Here is a 19,159-nt window from a genome sequence, read left to right as displayed (position 1 = left end):
AAACTTTATTAGTGTCAACAAAAGCTATTTCAATTATGATTTTAACAAACAAATCTGATTAAAATTTTAACACAAACATTCTGAACTAATAAGAAAAGAGCATTATCATTAGAAGGAAGACAGTATTTTAAATTTATTCACTACATTTAAATTAGAATATTACCTTCTTACACCACATCCAAGTATTCTGATATATAGCAATGATGGGTTTAGTAACAAATAATTAAAATTACGTGATTTTACTCCTGTTTTAGACAAGGGCACCAAAAAAAAGTCCAATGATGCAAATTCATGTTTTTGGAGGTAAGGTGCCACTGTACTGCCCAAAGCTAGCTTCAAACTTGCAACCCTCCAGCCTCAGCCATATATACCACCATGCACAGCTTTACCTGTTTTTTTTCCCAATAATTTTATTTTAGATCAAAGACTTCTCTCAGATTAAATCAGCCTTTCACTACAATACTGCAAAGCTAATTTTTATTTTTATTTTTTGAGACATGGTCTCACTATATAGTTCAGGCTGGTCTTGAACTCACTATAAAGCCCAGGCTGACCTCAAGCTCTAAGGGTTTGATCCTCCTGTCTCAGCTCCCAAGTGTTGGGATTATTGGTGTGCACCACCTCGTGCGCCCAGTGTAAAGCTCATTTTTCAAAACTACTTAAATTTAGAATTCCTCAGATACTCTATTTTTTATTTTTTTTGTTTTTTGAGACAGGGTCTCACTATGTAGTTGAGACTGACCTGGAACTCACTATGTAGCCCAGGCTGGTCTCGAACTCACAGTGATCCTCCTGCCTCAGCCTCCCGAGTGCTGGGATTACAGGCATGTGCCACCACACCCAGCACTCCTCAGATAATCTAAAAGACACAATCTGTGCTGTAATATGCCGCAGCCCCGAGTGCTGGGATTACAGGCATGTGCCACCACACCCAGCACTCCTCAGATAATCTAAAAGACACAATCTGTGCTGTAATCTGAAGGCAGACCTTCAAAAGCAGCTATATGGAATGTCACACTCAAACAAGAATCCTTAAAACACTATTTCTGCCTATGACCAACAGGAAGGCTCACTAGCCTATTGGCCAAGAAGCTGTAAAATGACAAATTTTACAGTCGGCCCAATACTGGGAGGATACGTTCACTGTCCACCAATAACTGCTGCATCTACTATCAGTTAGGAGGGAGAGGCCCTGAGGAGACCCTCCCAGGGCTGTACATGGGCGTCATTACCAGGCAGAGAGAGAGTAATCCCCCTTACTTACAATTCAGGTTAATTCATAGCATCACATAGCATTTATCAAATTTCTCTCTAATGATCAAAAGGTTAATAAGAAATAGTTTTAACAAACTAAAGTTAAAACACAGAAATTATAGATTATTAAATAATGAAGAGGAAACTATTTTATAATTATAAACTCACATAGGAGCTGAACAAAGACAAACAAAAACATGAACAAATTGTGGTATTGTACCTTCTGAAGACATGCGTTTAGGCATAGTAGAGACAGGAGCTGGAGAACCATGAGCAGAGGGGTGAGACGGGGGTCTGGATGGCCGCGAGGGGGGCCTGGAGGGCGGCCGTGTAGGGGTGGCTGCCCGAGGTGGAAGAGAGTTGGGACCTGACTGGTAGCGAGAAGGTGGGCGAGAGGAAGGAGATGGGCAAGGCGATGGCCAGGGAACACCTGACAGAACAAATGATATGAAGGAAAGTATAAAAACTAAAGAAAAAAATGAGGGAAAAAAGTAAACAGAAAAAAAGTAAAATGACAAAAATGATTTCTTGTACATTTTAACCCTTTGAGGACAGTCATTTGATTTGTGATAAGTTTTAGCATAACTCAACTGACATAAATGCACATTTTACTTTAACTTCCTTAAAATTAAGTCTGTTTAAATGAACTCACGTTCCCAAAGGGTTAATTAGGATCTACACATACTACTGAAGAAGACAGTTAAGACTTTGCCAAGTAATCCTGTTTTTGTAATTGTTTCTCAGTAAACAACTGTCACAAGGAATATAATATATCATATACTACATAATTTCACACAATAAGACACAGTAATTCCTAGTCAAGATTATTTACTGTATTAGTTTTAGCTATAAAATATAATGAAAATAATATAACTAATTTTAAAAGCTGGTTTCTTACAACCATATATATGATTTTTCATCAGGTTTTTATCTGAACACAAAGTTCACTTTGCAATCTAATCAAGCAAGTTCCATTTCAGTAGAAATAAAACATTATTTCCATTTTCGAGGGTCAGAGAAGTAACAAAGGCTAATACTCTTCTGTTTCAAGACAAATCTATTAATCTCATTAAACTAGAAAAGCGGGGACCATCTAAATAATTTATACAATTAAATACTCGTCTAATAGACTACTTAATAAACAATGCAACTGCAAAGCAGTCACCACCAAGTAAAACTGATACTGATGCGTGTATGCACAGGTCAGATAAGGCTGCCATCTACTAACACAGGTCACTTACCCGAACTTCAGGAAACAGTCCAGTCCTCCTCTCCACAGGGCTTCACACACTTGAGTATCACACATGTTTCCCAGCCCCCTTCAGGTTTTTACTTTGAAAATTCTGTTTATGAACTAAAAATCTTCACTCAGTGAGCAAAGAAATTTCACCCCTAATATTAAGTACAGAAAATACTCAAGAGTGTTCATTGGAGAGGAATTCTGGAGAAAAGATTCAATGAAAGCAAATGAAATTGGAAACTTAGCATTCTCTATTTTCATCTTTCCAATTTTCTGAATTTTCCCACTCACAGTTCTGCTCTTCAGCAGCCCAGAATTTAATAAACCATGAGCAGCACTATTTGACCTAGTTTTAAAGGCACAGGATAAAATATCTTCCTATTAAAGACTCGAGTGTCTTTTATGTAAATTGCTCAACTGTAACAAGACAGAGTTGTTTGTTGTACTTTGGAGCACATTTCTCACATCATTTTCTTCACGTGACTGCAGGTTTTATCTTATATTACAACCACTCAACCACTCCCCCTTGTGAAGACAGGGTGATGCTTTGCAGTCCAAGCTGGCCTCAAACTTGTGGCCAATCTCCTGCCTCAGCCTCCTGAGTGCTGAGATTATATACCCAGCTTCAAAACTTTTCTTGAAGTAAGCAGAATATAAATATATAAATAGTAATGAAAACAAATACTAACTACTGTTTTACATATATTAGAATTTTACATATAATCTAAACTATTTTATTGTCCAGTGTTTTCAAAATTGAGAACCTATGCAAAGTTTCCAATTTCTTTATATGTGGAATTTTTTTTGGCTATGTCACTGTCTGAGGTAAATTTTACACCTTATCTCTAAAAAGTCTTTTGTCATGCTGAATACTGTATATGCCAGTGACATACACAATATTTTTCTAATTTGATTATCTGCATATCTTATATAATTTTGAAGTATAAGGACCACAGAAATCATTAGTGGTGCTCACATTCCTGTCAATTATGTAAAAAATATTTTCAGTAATTAGAAAACTATGTAGCTGATCAATGACATTGACAAATTTGGTCAAAATACTTGCCTCCATTAACTACTCTTTGGTCTGAACCAGAATTCGGGTTGAAATCTGCAGTGTGTGAAGTGGATCTTGATGGCATGCAGCCGGATCCAGGCTGGCCCATACGCGGTGAATTCTGTCTCCCACTTCCCCAGGATATAACTTCTCTATTTCTTTGTCCAGGAGGAATATATTTATTTTCCCTGAAAATGAGAGATCTTCTAAATCATTTTTTCTTAAAAGGCACCAAGCTAATGAAACATATCTAAAAGTAATTTAGGCAGATGGAAATGTCTGTTATAAAAAGATTCAACACAAAAAAAACCAACAGCTTCACTCCTCTACACTTTGATCTTACCAGAGTTCCAGCCTCTGACTTTTCCCTTCCCCCAGATTCCTCTCCTAAGCACAAAGTACAAGAGACAGATGTCAATTCAAATCACCAGGCTCTAAGCTATGTTTTGAAGACAGGATGCATCTCCTGCTCTACCAGGTACCTGTAGCAGGCGTTCCTCAGTGCAATGATTATGCATAAGTGAAAAATTCACAAGTCCCACAAATACAATAAATTACACCAACAGAGTCACCTTTTATCCCCTTTTACTTGTTCTATATCCCTATCTCTATTATCAGAACTATGATCAATTTAGTTATTAAATATACCTCAGGGGCAGCCCTGGATTTCCTAACCTTTTTATCACCAGCCTTAATACAGCTGGTTACTACATTCTCATAGTTGAAATATTGCAATACACAACAGGACTCCCTGCCTCACCACTCTTCAATGGCCCATGGTCCATTCCCAGATCTCCCACCCAGAGTGCTCTTAAGCAGGAAATACAAAGTCCTTCCACTACCTCAGTTCTTATACACCCACAACACAGGCCCTGGGTTCTAGACACAGGGCACTAGCCTCTTCCTAATCTGTGGATTCTCTCACAACGCCATGCCTCCACACTGTCTCTTCACTGGGAGAGAAATTCTTCTTCCAGATCCCTCTAAATGGAAGGTAGATTCCATTACCCTATCACTAAATGCCACCCCCTCAGTGAGGCTTTCTCTATCACACAAGTGATGCTCATTCTTCCTCACTCTGCCTGTTCCCAGTACTTTGAACACATCTTTAATCTAGAATTACACTATCCTCTTACTATATTGGACATGTCCCCCTCTGGTAATTATACTTTAACAACTCTCCAGGACTTTGGCTTGCCCTTCACATATGCTCAGCATTTTGGCTCCACAGAGCTGCCTCAAAATGTATCTTCCAAGATTACCATAATCTTTTAACAGAATCTGAAGCCAATTCCATTTGCATTCTCTACCTAAGCTTCATTAAAGAGAAATAAAACAATAATAATAACATACACTTTCTCACACAGACCTTGAGTTGTGTATCCAAAATACTGCATCATGATTTCCTTTAAATACCTAGTGTTTATGCCGTGCCCATCACGTTCACTGGAATTTCTCTGAACTGCTGTATATTTTTCTTCCTCGCTCCTATCATCATTTTCCAGGGCCACTCGAGCTTTGTACTGAGCGCTTGATTCAATTTCTTCTGCTAACTGGTTTGCCCTTGCTTCTCGTTTTAAAAATTCTTCGGAGTTATCCCTCTCTAAGGGTACCCTAAAAATATGAAGAAAAGGAAAGAAAATTGATTATTTTGAAGTTATAATTTATGTATCTATCACGATCAACTACTGGGCCGGGGATTTAGCTCAGTGATTCTGCCACCTGCCTTGCAAGTGCAAGGACCCAAGCTCAATCCCTGGCACCAAAAAAAAATAAAGAAAAAAAATCAACTATTAAGAAAGTTTAGGGTGTAGAATATAGGAAAAACTGTCAAAGTTACTGTGCTCAGTTTATAAATCAAAATCTGAATTTTTCAGATTCCTTTTACATGGAAGAACATTTAACATTTCAAACACACGTTAAACAGTTCACCATAACCTTGCAAAGTTAATTTTCTGCAATTTAAAAACAAAATTTCTTTCGAGCACAAAAATGAGGTATGAGGAAACATTCACCTTAATAGGCATTTACCACCCTAAATAGTAACAGAACAATTCTTTTTTTTTTTCTTTTCTTTCTTTTTTTTTTTGGTTTTTTTGAGACAGGGTCTCACTATGTAGTTGAGACTGACCTGGAACTCACTATGTAGCCCAGGCTGGTCTTGATCTCACAGCGATCCTCCTGCCTCAGCAGGATTACAGGCATGCGCCCCCATACCCAGCTTCAGAACAATTCTTTATATAATTGTATAACTTAAAAACCTAGTAGAAACATTTATTCAACATCATATAAGTTGATAAAAATCAAAGACAGATGAACTTAAATAAAAACAAACTTTTAAAACTTACGTATATGAAGATAAACTGCTATCATACGTAGATACTACACCATAATTTTCTTCATTATATCGAAACATATCATTGGGATCCCATCCATTAGACTAGAAGAAAATGAAGCTCATTTTTCAAAATGACCAAGTATTTGTCTTCCTTAATTCAGTTACAATCAATATTTACAATAGCAATTGCTAACAAACTATACTAATATCTAACAAATTAAAATGATCAGAGATGTCCTTTAAAAATTGTTTAAGGAATATTTTTCTTTTCCATATCAGTCCCTCAAATTAGTAAGTAAATATACAACACAATCAGACTTGACGTTACTTAGAAAAGCTTACATTTTAGTTACTTCATAAAGTTGCGCCTTGGCATAAGGGTTCTCTTCCTTACCCTCAGCAGAGACAGCTCTATGTTACCTGGAACCTTCTTGAGATCACCATCATTTGGTCTATGAAAGGGAGGAGGTGCCTTCTAACAGTCAAGAATATTCCCAACTTTTAGGGGAAAGAAGGGAGAAGCTTCCCCACTGAATCATTACTTCAAAGGGACACCATAATACCAGACGCTACCCTTCCCTTCCTCCTAGGAATGCTGGAAAGATGAGGCAGCATGAAGTAATAATCAGTGGAACAAATCACAAGGGCTGGATTTTAGAACTGATTTTACCATTAGCAGTTGTGGGGCCTCAGCAATTCTGGATGTCAGCATCCTAAGTTACAGTCACAGCAAATAACTTCATTTCTATAATGGAACTACAAAAAACTATCACTCTCTAAAGCTAAGCTACACGCTTTCATTTATTTATTTATCTTTTCTCTTATGGTACTGGGGATTGGGGTGCAAGGACCTCTGCACTGACCTGTATTTTCAGCTCTTTTTTACAAATTAATTTTTTTAAAAGAAATATTGACAAGATCTTGTTAAGCCATTAAATTGCCCAGTTTGGGCTAGAACTTGTGATCCTCCTCCCTTAGCCTCTAGGAGTGCTAGGATTACAGGCATGTGTCACCATACTCAGCAGGCTGCACTCTTTAATTCGTAACAATCAACTAATTGGGGCAAATAATAAATAATCTTCTTGGGCAAATATTAATGCCTGGTTAATGACTTATCTATTGATTCACCTCTTTCAAAGCCAGACTGGATAGGTGGTGAGGACACAGTCCCTGTATGTATCAAGGAGTGAGCCCAACATCATGTAAGCAATGCAAACAGCAATGGCAACACACAAGCTTTCATTAGAGTTCACCCATTAACTCTGGGTCCTCCTGTATTGGTTCTGGTAAGACCTGCCTTTCTAACTTTATTACAAAAGTTAATCCTTTAACTTAACATATGCACGGAGGAAATCACAATCAGCAATGGAGACCAAAATTATCTGAGCAATGTATGCGCTACGTAAAAAATCTAAATCTGGCTGGGCATGATCGCCCACACCAGTAATCGCAGCACTCGGGAGGCTGAGGCAGGAGGATCACTGTGAGTTCGAGACCAGCCTGGACTACATAGTGAGTTCCAGGTCAGTATCAACTACACAGTGAGACCCTGTCTCAAAACAAACATACAAAAATCTAAATCAGATAAAAAGATATCTAATACAAAGTAAAGCTATTCCAATCCCAGTGCACACACATGGCTATTATCAACAGTTTCCTCAGTGTGATTCTAGATTATGTAGTGCAGCATGGCCTTGAACTTGCACCCCTCCTGCTTCAGCCTACCAAGTGCTAGTATATTATCACAAGCAGCATCATGGCACCTCACTTCCTTTTTAAAAATATTCCTATCAGACCTACTGTTCTATAACTTGTTTTTTTCTTCTAATAAATCTTGAATTATTTCATATTGGAACACCACTCTTTCAGTAGATAATACAGAATTTCTACTGAATAGCAGCACCATACATCTATTTAGTTCATGCTGTACTGTCAGACACCTAACTAGTGAAATAACACTACAAAAAAAAAAAAAATCCTCATATATAATTATTTGCAGGAATTAAGATATGTTGGCATAAAAAATAAATTCTTAGAGCCAGAGATTTAGCTCAGTGGTTCCACCACCTGCTTTGCAACACAAGGACCCAAGTTTGATCGCTGGTACCCCCTCAAAAATAAATAAATAAATAAATAAATAAATAAATAAATAAATAAATAAATAAATAAATTCTTAGAAGTAAAATTGCTGGAACAAATTCTAAGTGCATTTAAAATTTTTATAAACACTGCTCAATTCATCCCAGAAAGTCTCAAATCATCTACACCTCACAAATAAGGTAAAAGGTGGCGCTCATTTCCCATCTTCCTTAAGATAAATGACGTGATACACCCTTGAGAACAATTATATTAGGTTCTACATGACTGGGGGCTGAGACAGGCTCTCGCTATGTAGTCTGGGCTGGCCTTGAACTCACAACCACCTTCCTGCCTCAGTGCTGGGATTACCAGCATGTGCCACTATGCCTGTTCCACAGGATTCTTTAAAATTTATACTTGGGGCCAGGGATTTGGCTCAGTGCTTCTGCCACCTGCCTCTCAAGGTGGCCTGAGTTCCTGGTATTAAAAAAAAAAAAAAAAAAAAAAAAATTTTACACTTGGGCTGGGGATTTAGTTCAGTGGCATTGCGCTTGCCTTGCAAGCATAAGGTCCTGAGTGCAATTCCTGGTACCAAAGGAAATTTACACTTGATCTTTGCCAAAAGGCCGAAGAACAATGATTCTTTAAAATTTGAAATTAGGGCAGGGATTTAGCTCAGTGGTTCCACCAACTGCTTCACAAATGCAAGGTCCTGAGTGTGATTCCTAGCACCCCAAAAAAAATTTTTTTTTAATTAAATGATATGCTATGTATGAATTTCTCATTTTATAACTAGAGGTAAGGTCTGAGAAAGTACAAATTACTAAATTATTCTTTAAACACTGAACATAGACTTCTCTGTTCTCAATGCAAGGTTCTTTATTCAATTCCGATTCTGTGATCTAAATACACTTTTTTGGCAAGACTTTACATCTCTGTGCTCTCTATCCTAAAAATAGTCTACCAAGCATTTGACTTGCAGATGATGTGTCAGGGTAAAAGCAAAAATAATACGTAGCAAGGCATTTTGAAAAATATGTTCTTATCGAAAATGATTCCAATTTAAGGCCAAGAAAATTACAAAATTATTTAATCCTAGTGCAACCAAATCACATATCTTCTCTTTTTCAGCTAAGAAGCCTAAAATGCACAATGTCCACATTCTCTCTAGGTAAAGTCAAGTGACAAAACCCCACCCTCCTTAGAGTTATTCTCCAAGGCATTCAAAGCTAAACACACTGGCCATTCTCAGGGTTTCTGTTTCAATCTGTAAACGGCTTACTGTCATTTAACCACATGCAAATAATTTATGGACACAAGGACAGATCACATTCCTGCTTAGCCCTCACAAGTAAAATGAGAGAACATTTTTCTTTATTTCCTGAGATAAAGGCTCCATCTGCACAGATGCTGCTCTAAATACATTCACTAAAACAACAAACACACACTTAGATTAAAACCAAATGAGAGGACATCCAGTTTGCACCACAATGACCCACGTCTGCTAACCACTCCAAGCTAACACTTACAACATCGTTTTCCAAAGCCTCTAGCTCTTCACTGGCTGTGAGTTCCCCGGCATCCCAGGGCTCCAGGTCCTTCTCCTTGTGTTCACCATTCACTTTAGCACTGATAGCTGAGTCAGTAAAAGCATCTGCAAAAATGATTTTGGTTGAAAAATCATACAACCAAATATTAATCATCAACAAAAACATATGTTTTTAAAATTACAGGAAATGAATTTTTGATAGCCTTTCAAACATTCTGTTAAATGGCATCATAGATAATTGTTAGTAAGAGGTGGTTTTTTTTGTTGTTTTTTTGAGACCAAGTCTTGCTTTGTAGTTCAGGCTTGCCTTGAGCTCACTATGTAGCCCAGGCTGCCCTCAACTCTCAGTGATCCTCATGCCTCAGCCTCCTGAGTGCTGGGATTACAGGAGTGTACATGCCTGGTTTTTTCTCATAATTTTAATCCATGACATATATTTAATATACTCACATAATTCATCATGTTAAAGATAAATGTTTGTGGGCCGGGGTTCAGTGGCTTGCCTTGCAAGTGCAAGGACCCGAGTTCAATCCCCGGTACCAAAAAAAAAAAAAACAAAAAACAAAAACATAAATGTTTGTTTCCGAAGTGACCCAGAAGATTTCTACTGATTAGATATAACATCACAGCACATACAGTTAAATATATGCAGATAACTTTTTAAATCCAGGGGGTCAGTATCTAAATACACTCTGGCCAACAGTAAATGACACCATTCTGAGTAAGCTTTACCTTCACAGAAAGAAGTTCAGGCCCTGCAACATTACCTATCCCCAGAAGGTTCAGGTGGACAGACCTACCTTTAACACGTTCTCATTTATTTGTGTTGTCATCGACTACTAATGTGAGAGCAACGTGGCACCTGTATGTCCTGAGTACACTGCTCTCTGGAAAAGGAAACTTTCTCTAATTGGGGGTTAGTACCCAGTTAAACAGCTAAATAGCATAAGGCATTGCTTTGCAGCTAGAGGGTTACACTTAAAAACCTAGATCCACAGGTTGGAACCTACCCCTGACTAAAGAGAAATACTTCTATTCTGGCTCTGCTGCAGAGTACTAAAGGCTCCCAACCATTGTGCCCTGCCCCTAATTGCAAGTTGCCACAAAGAGGAAAAAGGAAGACTCAGTCTAAATGAAGCACACAATTCTAGAGTTTTCTTTTTTTTAATTTGGCCTTGTTTCTTTTTTTTGGTACCGAGGATTGTACTTGGGTCTTTGCACTTGCAAGGCAGACAGCAGAACCACTGAGCTAAATCTCCGGCCCTTTGACCTTGTTTCTGTAACTGTCATTATCTTCCTAATTGTAAAGGTGATATCAAAGAAATTTGATCAGGCAAGCTGGGCTTGGTGGTGTACACAAGTAATCACAGAACTCTGGGAGGATGAAGCAGGAGAAGTACAAATTTGAGCCATACCTGGGCAACTCAGTAACTTGGTGAGCCCTTGTCTCAAAATAAAAAAATTTTAAAAGGCCAGTGATGTAGTCCAGTGCAAAAGCCCTGAGTTCAATCCCCAGGACTGCCAAAAAAGAAAAGAAAAAAGGAAAGAGAGGAAGAGAAGATGTAAGAAAAGAAGGGAGACAGGCAGGAAGGGAGGAACAGAAGCGGAGGGAAATAAATAAATCTGAGCAGGTGAATTTAGGCAGGGCATAGCAGGCTAGCTAACTCTAACTGCCTTTCATCCCAAAGTGGGGTGGGTGAGCATGGCTATATATGGATCACCTTAGAGAACAAAAGCATTAGCTCCACCAGAAACTGTGCTCACTGCTAGCAATTATAAAAGCCAAGAGCACAGACAGGGAGCTCTCCAGAGTAGCCAGCCCTAGCTGGGTTGGGATAGAGCACACACCAGAAGACAGTCCCACTCTGGAAAAGCTAGAGATTCTAAGAAACTGATTCTGTCTTCTCAACACACCATCTTCTTCTGGAAGCCATCTATGGCCCCAAAACTTTAGCTTTATTTTATACTAGCCTCTGTCAGGCCCTACTTATGTAGTTCTTGGTATTCATGTGTATTTTTCAAGAATATGAAGTGTTCTAAGAAAGCATCAAATAAAAACTTACATTAGGATTGTGGAATTTTTTTTCACAAATGAAGGGAAAAAAAAATAAACTATAGGAATCTGAAACCAGTTCTGTGAACTGTGAGAAGCAAAAGAATTATTAATTTATACATAAAATCCTGCTAAAGTTCTGATCATACTAGTTCCAGAAAACTATATACTTATATGAATAAAACATTTTGACAAAAACTTAGTATATATAAAAAGATAAAACTTTTTATTGAGGTAATTTTGTTTTGTTTGGTTTGGTTTGGTTCGGTTTTTTGAGACAGGGTTCTCACTATGTAGTTGAGACTGACCTGGAACTCACTATGTAGTCCAGGCTGGTCTCGAACTCACAGCAATCCTTCTGCCTCAGTCTCCCGAGTGCTGGGATTACAGGTGTGCACCACCACGCCTGGCTCTCTATTAAAGTAATTAAAGGGCTGGGGCATATAGCTCAGTGGCACAGTGCCTGCCTGGCAAGCATGAGGTCCTGAGTTCGATCACCAATACTCCTCCGCCAAATTAAAAGAAATTAAAGCTCAAAGTAATTAGGAAGTTTTATAGAACCAAAATGGACTTTTTTCTCATGGGATGTGGGGGGCAGTGTGTGTAAAAACATATACAGTGTATGTGTATATGTAAGAAAGTATTCAGAAAAGACTGGGGACTAAGCCAAACTATTCTCAAATCAAACAATCCAAAAGTACAAAATAAAACATTTTAATTATATGATTCTAAACAGCAAAAAAGAATCCCCAAATGAGAGGCAATGCAAAAAGCAAAGTAAGAGTCTAAAACTTCACTGAATCAAGCTTTATTCAGCTGACCACAATTTTGGTTGTACAAGCCAGGCGTGGTAGCACACACCTGTAATCCCAGAACTTGGGAGGCTGAGGCAGGAGGATCGCTGTGACTTCCAGACCAGCCTGGGCTACATAGTGAGTTCCAGGTCAGTCTCAACTACGTAGTGAGACCCTGTCTCAAAAAACCTAAATAAATAAATAAATAAACAAACAATTTTGGTTGTACTGAGAGACCATTATTAAGTGACCTATTTTTTCAACACTACACTTTTATCTTAAATCTTTTGTTTATACTATCAGTCTTATAAACGAATAAACTATTTAGTTTTAACTTAGCAGTATAGTTTTCTTCCGAAGCAGAAATAAAGTAAAATGCAAAAATATTATCCTATAAGGAATAATATTCCTTGATTCTTAAACTCTCTCCAAAAGTAGATACCTTTTTAAAGACAAATAGAAGGTTTACGGAAAAGATAAACAAGAATGGAACATCAACACAAAATGAGGTGACAATATCAGGTTGCTAAAGAAAACCTGGCCATAAAAGTACAGTATCTTATTTCAGGACCTCAAAAGTACCATGAGCCAGAAGGAAGCAAAATCTGGAGGTTCCATTAATACTTTCACCAATATCCACTACTATAAATTCTGATTTATTTTACAATCTTAAATCATAGACATTTTATTAACAGCTACATTCAGATTTTCTTTAAGCCACTGTTGGTATTAAATAGCACAATGCTGTAACCAGGATTCCTGCAAAATCCAAGAACTGGCTAACATTCTAATCATAATTGTGGGAATTTGCATGCAGGCTAATATTCATGCTAAAAGTCACAGCATATTAATTTTTCATTATCCTCTACGGTGAGAAACAAAAGCATTACAAGAGGGAGAAGCAAGAATACAAAGTGAGAGCTGGGCATGGTGGCACACTCCTGTAATCCCAGCACTCCGGAGTCTGAGGCAGGAGGATCGCTGTGAGTTTGAGAACAGCCTGGGCTACATAGTGAGTTCCAGGTCAGTCTCAACTACATAGTGAGACCCAGTCTCAAAAAACCAAAAAAAACAAAAAACAAAAAACAAAAAAAACCCAAAGTTGAATGCTAGAAAAATATTACCTGTTTCTGAAGGAACTACAGGCATTAAAAAAAATATCAGATGAGATAAAGAGTATTTAGTTTTACCTGTGCTTTACTCTGTGCCTTATAAACATCCACTTTACAAAAGCCTCTCTACTAGAGGGGAAAAAAGAGGCAGCTTCTCAATACTTCCCATCCCTGTGATTTTGGGCAAAACCTAGTCATTCCATGCCAGTGCTGCCACCTGCCGGTGGTCAGAAAGAAAACACCTCATTCAAGGGTATCTTCAGATCATACTCAGGAAACAGGGTTAAGGATTCTGTACCCCAATCTTTCCTTTGACCTCCTAGTCAATTATGCCTATGGAAAATTAAATTTATAAAGGAAACTTTAAAGGAACAGAACACTGGCCAAATAAGTACAATGTGTTGTTATGAATAAATTTATAAAAACTACTAAATAACATGAAACTGAAGGAAATAATTATCAGACTTAAATTCAGTAATGTTTAAATGACATTCCAGAAAAGCCTCCCCCCAAAAATCCCCCTCTATTCATTTACTATAAATTAAATGTTTCTTCTTGACAGTGAAATTCTAGACAAAAAACATTTCAATTTTATTGTCTTTATCAATTATTATTGCTGTGGGTCTCTTTCAACAACTGCTAAGAACATTTTCTCACCATATATCAGTTATATGTGCACTTACTTATACAGGTAGAGTATCAATTGCAATGGGTGCCAACCTGACAATTAAGAAGCCACCTGTTAGCGACAATGGTGGTGCTTGCCTATAATAACAGCACTCAGCTGACTGAGGCAGGAGGATCACCATGAGTTCAGGGAAAGCCTAGATTACATAGAGAATTCAAGGCCAGCCTGAACTACAAAGGGAGACTGTCTCCAAAATTTAAAAAAAAATTTTTTTAACATAACCATGAAATTCAAATCTTTAAGGTGAGACCCATAAAAGTCAGTCCAAGGGGCTAGAGATTTAGCTCAGTGGCAGTGCACATGCCTTGCAAGCTCAAGGTCCTGAGTTTGATCCCTGATACAAAAAAAAAAAAAGTCAGTCCAACACTTTGTCCTTCAACTGAAAACTTTTCAGCAGAGAATAAGTGAGGAAGAGCTAAAGTATCAAAACGAAAAAGATCATCCTGACTTCACAGAATGGGAAACCAGAGTCTCTCTCTGTAGCACATGTGCCCTGAAACTAGCAAGAGATTTCCCTGCCTGTAACTGTTTTTTGTTTCAGAAGATGGAATTTTTTAAAATGTCTTTTAGAAGTCATTTTGCCTTTCACAGCAAAAGTGACTTGCAGTAGATGGAAATGTTACCATGAAGAACACACTGGTGGGCCAGGGATTTAGCTCAGTGGTTCTGCCGCCTGCCTCGCAAGCATGAGGACCCAAGTTTGATCCCCGGTACAAAAAAAAAAAAGAGAACACACTGGTAAATAAAGTAATGTAATAACTCCCAACATCCAAGAGAACAGGACAGCCTACCCAATAAAATGAAGAACAGGGGTGGAGCCAGATGAGGTGTCGCAAGCTTGTGATCCCAGCACTCAGGAGGGACGCTGAGGCAGGAGAACTGCCACAAATTCAAGGCCAGCCTAGGCTACACAGTTGAGTTCATGGCCAGCCTGAGCTACAAAGTGAGACCCTGCCTCAAAAACAAAACAAAACAAAACAAAACAAAAAGAACAGGGGTGGGAATATAGCTCAGTGGTAGAGTCCTTGCCTAGCATATATGAGGGCCTAGCTTCGATCTGCAACACTTAAAAAAAAAGGAGAGAGAACAAGAACAAAAAGGTGACCACCAACTTTTAAACAAAAATTCAAATAAATCTTTTAAATTCCCTAATTTTAATTTTTATTTTAGGACATTCAACAACACTGCAAATTGGTTTTCTGAAAGGGATAGTTTTCACCAGGATTCACGGGGGGGGGAATCATAAATCATCTCTACGATATAGTATTTTTTAATCTTATAATTTCAAACTGAACCACAACGAAGTTGGTTTTATACAACTCTTTACAAATGGATACACTAAGTACAGTACCTCATTATATTTCAGATAGGTGTGTATATCTCACACAAGAGCTAGGACAAAATATTCTTTTAAAGGGTCTTCCAGTAGCTCATATACATGCTTTCATACTTTACTCTGTATCTGTGATTGACTTTTCCGATTTATCTAAGAATCATGAGCCTTACCTCCAAAGCTAAAACTTGGGATTTTGTTTATTTCTCAAAAGGGTATTTGGTATTAAAATAGCTAGGAACAACATTTCATCAGAAAAATACACTTGGCTATGTTTCCTATGCTGTAGGGAACCTGGTAATTACAATTTTAATTGCTATCTATGATAGTATGTCTATAAGAAAAAAATAACCAGTTTTCCCTGGTTTGGTTCAAGCAATTTAATCTTTTTTAAAAAATCAAGTGAAGGAATAAATATATGTCAAGTACGTACTACTTATAAAGCATTATACTAAACACTATGGGAAGATAGCAGAGTTTTGTAAATATGATTTCTGAAGTCCAGAAAATTATAATGCATTGGGATATACAAACTATACTGACAAAAAAAAAATCATCTAATAATGCTGAGTGATCAATACATGACTTAGGGCTAGGGATTTAGCTCAGTGGTTCTGCCACCTGCCTTTCAAGATCAAGGGTCCAAGTTCGATCCCTGGTACCAAAAAACAAAACAAAACAATCAATACATGACTTAGACCACTGGTTATACAACTGAAATTCTTTAAGGGAGACAGGAAAAGTAAGTAGGGCGGTGGGACACTTCTGCTCACCTCACCCACCAATGTCTTGTTTAACTGCAATTCAGTCTGGGACTTCATGGGGTAGGGGCTATTCTATGCTAAAAATAAAATGCAAAGGGTTTATAGCCATTGGCATAAGGAATAAAAATGACCACAAAACCCGGGTGTGGTGGTACACACCTGTGATCCTAGCACTTGGGAGGCTAAGGCAGGAGGATCACCTTGAGTTTGAGGCCAATCTGGGCTACATATTGAGTTCAGGGCCAGCCTGAACTACAAAGAGAGACCCTGCCTCAAAAAAACAAAACAAAGACCACATGATGAGTAAGGAAGGAAGACTTTAGCTTGATCTTTAAAAAAGTATCTAACATTCTGTTGAGTACAGCAGATTTTTTTAGGTGGCGAGTAAATGCAGAAGATTAAGCTTCAAATTGGCATTAGGAATGTCCAACAGACAGAATATGCCAACTTCCTCAAGAGGTGCATAGATATCGAGAAATAAGACATGATGTTGTGAAAGAGAAATACCACTTGAAAGGGCCATGAGTTCCAAGGTACGCCATCCCATCTTTATTTTAATAATGGGTACTGAAGATTCTAAGCAAGCGGTGGTATGGTATGATAAACACTGTGCCTAAGAATTTACACCAATGCCCAAAACTGACTGGAAAAGAGGAATCTGGAGAAAAAGTTAATTAAGAGATACCCGAATTGTTTAGAAGCAGGGGAACAGACAGGATGATAAGAATATATTTTGTAGCCAGGCGTGGTGGCGCACGCCTGTAATCCCAGCACTTGGGAGGTTGAGGCAGGAGGATGGCTGTGAGTTCGAGACCAGCCTGGGCTACATAGTGAGTTCCAGGTAAGTCTCAATTATGTCGTGAGACCCTGTCTCAAAAAACAAAAAACAAACAAACAAACAAGAATGTATTCTGTGAAATCACCAAAGAAGTTTACAGAACAAGAAAAAAAGAGAAGAAAATAACTTTTCCCACAATTGGAGGACAAAAGATTTACATTTGTGTAATTTCACTTCAACTACACGAAGAAAAAGAATAGGTGAGAAAGATACAAACTCTTTCTGGAAGTCCATCATCAAGTTAGAACACTAAATTCTTCTGGCTAAGCCAGGTCTTTTAATAGGTACCTTATATATGTCGTCTTGTAGTAGAATGACCAGTCTACTTTATTATTTCCTTCAAGTGAAGCAAAGTTTTTTGCTTTTATGTCCCTAACATGTTTCATGAAATTTTACTACTTTGAAACTATTTTAAAAATATAATGAGAATTTGACCCCCAATTATAACCCCCAATTAAAAATTCCTTGGGCTAGTAGAGAGAAGGAATCCTACAAAGCAGACATGAATAAATGTTTCTGGATCTCAGTGGGAAAGCCACTGAGTCACCAACAGCTGGCAGAAGAGACATTCTCAAAATGTGTTCTCACTCCAAAGTGTACAAAATTCAGTGTTTATCCTTCTAAGAGTCAAAAGGAAGATTTATATTAACTGGATGTAAGGATATCAAAACAATACATACTGCTCCAAAGTACAAATGGAATTAAAGAAAAAGTCCATTTAAAATAGAATCCAGTCAGGGCACTGTGGCACACATCAGTAATCCCAGCACTCGGGAGGCTGAGGCAGGAGGATCGCTGTGAGTTCAAGACAAGCATGGGCTACACAGTGAGTTCCAGGACAGTCTCAACTACATAATGAGACCCTGTCTCAAAAAAACCAATAAAATAAAATAATAAGACAGAATCCAAAAAATAAACACTGAGGAATAACACTAATGAAAGAAGTATAAAACATATACCCTGAACACTGAGAGGCATTTCTGAAAGAAAGCAAATGACCTAAATAACTAAAAAGACATCCCATGTTCTTGGAAGATTTAATATTGTTAAGGCAGTACACCACCAAAATGAGCAAGAGATTCAATGCAATTACTATCAAAATCCCAGCTGCAATTTTGTAAAAATGAACAAAATGACCTTAAAATCCACACAGGAATTCAAGAGTTCCGAACAGTCAAAACAATCTTAAAAAATAATATACTTACAGGATTTATACATCTTGAATTCAAAGCTTAACTACAAAGGTACAATAATAAAGAGCGTGATATTGAATATAAGACATATATAGTTCTTTCTACTGAAGAGAACTGAATTCATAATTCTTTACCTTTATGATCAACTGATTTTCAGTAAAAATGCCAACACAATTTAATGGGAAAAGAGCCTTTTCTACAGATGGTGCTTGGACAACTAGATATCCACATGCAAAATAATGAAGCTGGACCCCTACTTCACAATTAAAAATTAACTCAAAATGGGTGATAAATGGTAGAAGTTGACAATCTCAAAAGAAAGCACAGAAATAAATCTTTACAGTGTCCATTAGGCAATACCTTCATAGTCATAACATCAAAAAGCAAAAACAACAAAACAGATAAATGGTCATTTTATCTAAATTCAAAACTTATGTGTTGCAGGACACCACCAAGAAATAAAAAAGGGGTGAGGTATAACGAACTTCAGTTGTGGTTTAGAGCTTGCCCAGCATGCACAGGCCCTGGGTTCCATCCTTGGCCCTGGGAAGAAAAGTAACAAGAGGAAGACATGAGAGTGAAGGGAGAAGTACTGATGCATACAATTTAGATGACTCTTGAAAACATTATTCTTAAGTAAAGTCAGCCTATTGCAAAAGACTAAATATGGTTCCATTAACACACAATGTCCAGAATAGGCAAAGCTAAAGAGAAAGATCATCAGCCAAGGATTAGGGAGAAAGCTAGTGCGGAATCACTGCAAAGGATGTGAGGATTTTTTTTAGTGCGATGAAGATGATCTAAAGTTTACTGTAGGGAGGGTTGCACAATTTCACAATTATACTAAAAAAAAAAAAAAAAAAAAAA

The 19,159-nt window shown here is 37.6% G+C and overlaps 1 protein-coding gene across 9 annotated transcripts in view; it reads right to left on the bottom strand.

The window, feature by feature from the left end:
* Atxn2 (ataxin 2) overlaps positions 1 to 19,159 on the bottom strand; it is an 84,162-nt gene that overhangs the window by 43,576 nt on the left and 21,427 nt on the right. For 4 of the 9 annotated variants that reach the window (XM_033762436.1, XM_033762433.1, XM_033762435.1 and 1 more), the window contains exons 5-9: positions 9,498 to 9,622; positions 5,900 to 5,991; positions 4,968 to 5,165; positions 3,561 to 3,739; positions 1,475 to 1,720 (exon numbers count right to left, since the gene is read on the bottom strand). In XM_033762436.1, coding sequence (XP_033618327.1) covers positions 1,475 to 1,720; positions 3,561 to 3,739; positions 4,968 to 5,165; positions 5,900 to 5,991; positions 9,498 to 9,622 — 840 coding nt within the window. The remainder of the gene's footprint in view (positions 1 to 1,474; positions 1,721 to 3,560; positions 3,740 to 4,967; positions 5,166 to 5,899; positions 5,992 to 9,497; positions 9,623 to 19,159) is intronic. The other 5 variants (XM_019204550.2, XM_019204555.2, XM_019204551.2 and 2 more) reach the window with 2 other exon arrangements.

This window comes from Fukomys damarensis, unplaced genomic scaffold, assembly GCF_012274545.1.
Source record: "Fukomys damarensis isolate Sample0158 unplaced genomic scaffold, DMR_v1.0_HiC HiC_scaffold_12, whole genome shotgun sequence".
NCBI classification, from domain to species: Eukaryota; Metazoa; Chordata; class Mammalia; order Rodentia; family Bathyergidae; genus Fukomys; species Fukomys damarensis.
Note: the sequence above shows the minus strand (reverse complement) of the source record. Positions and strands in the feature narration are given on the sequence as shown.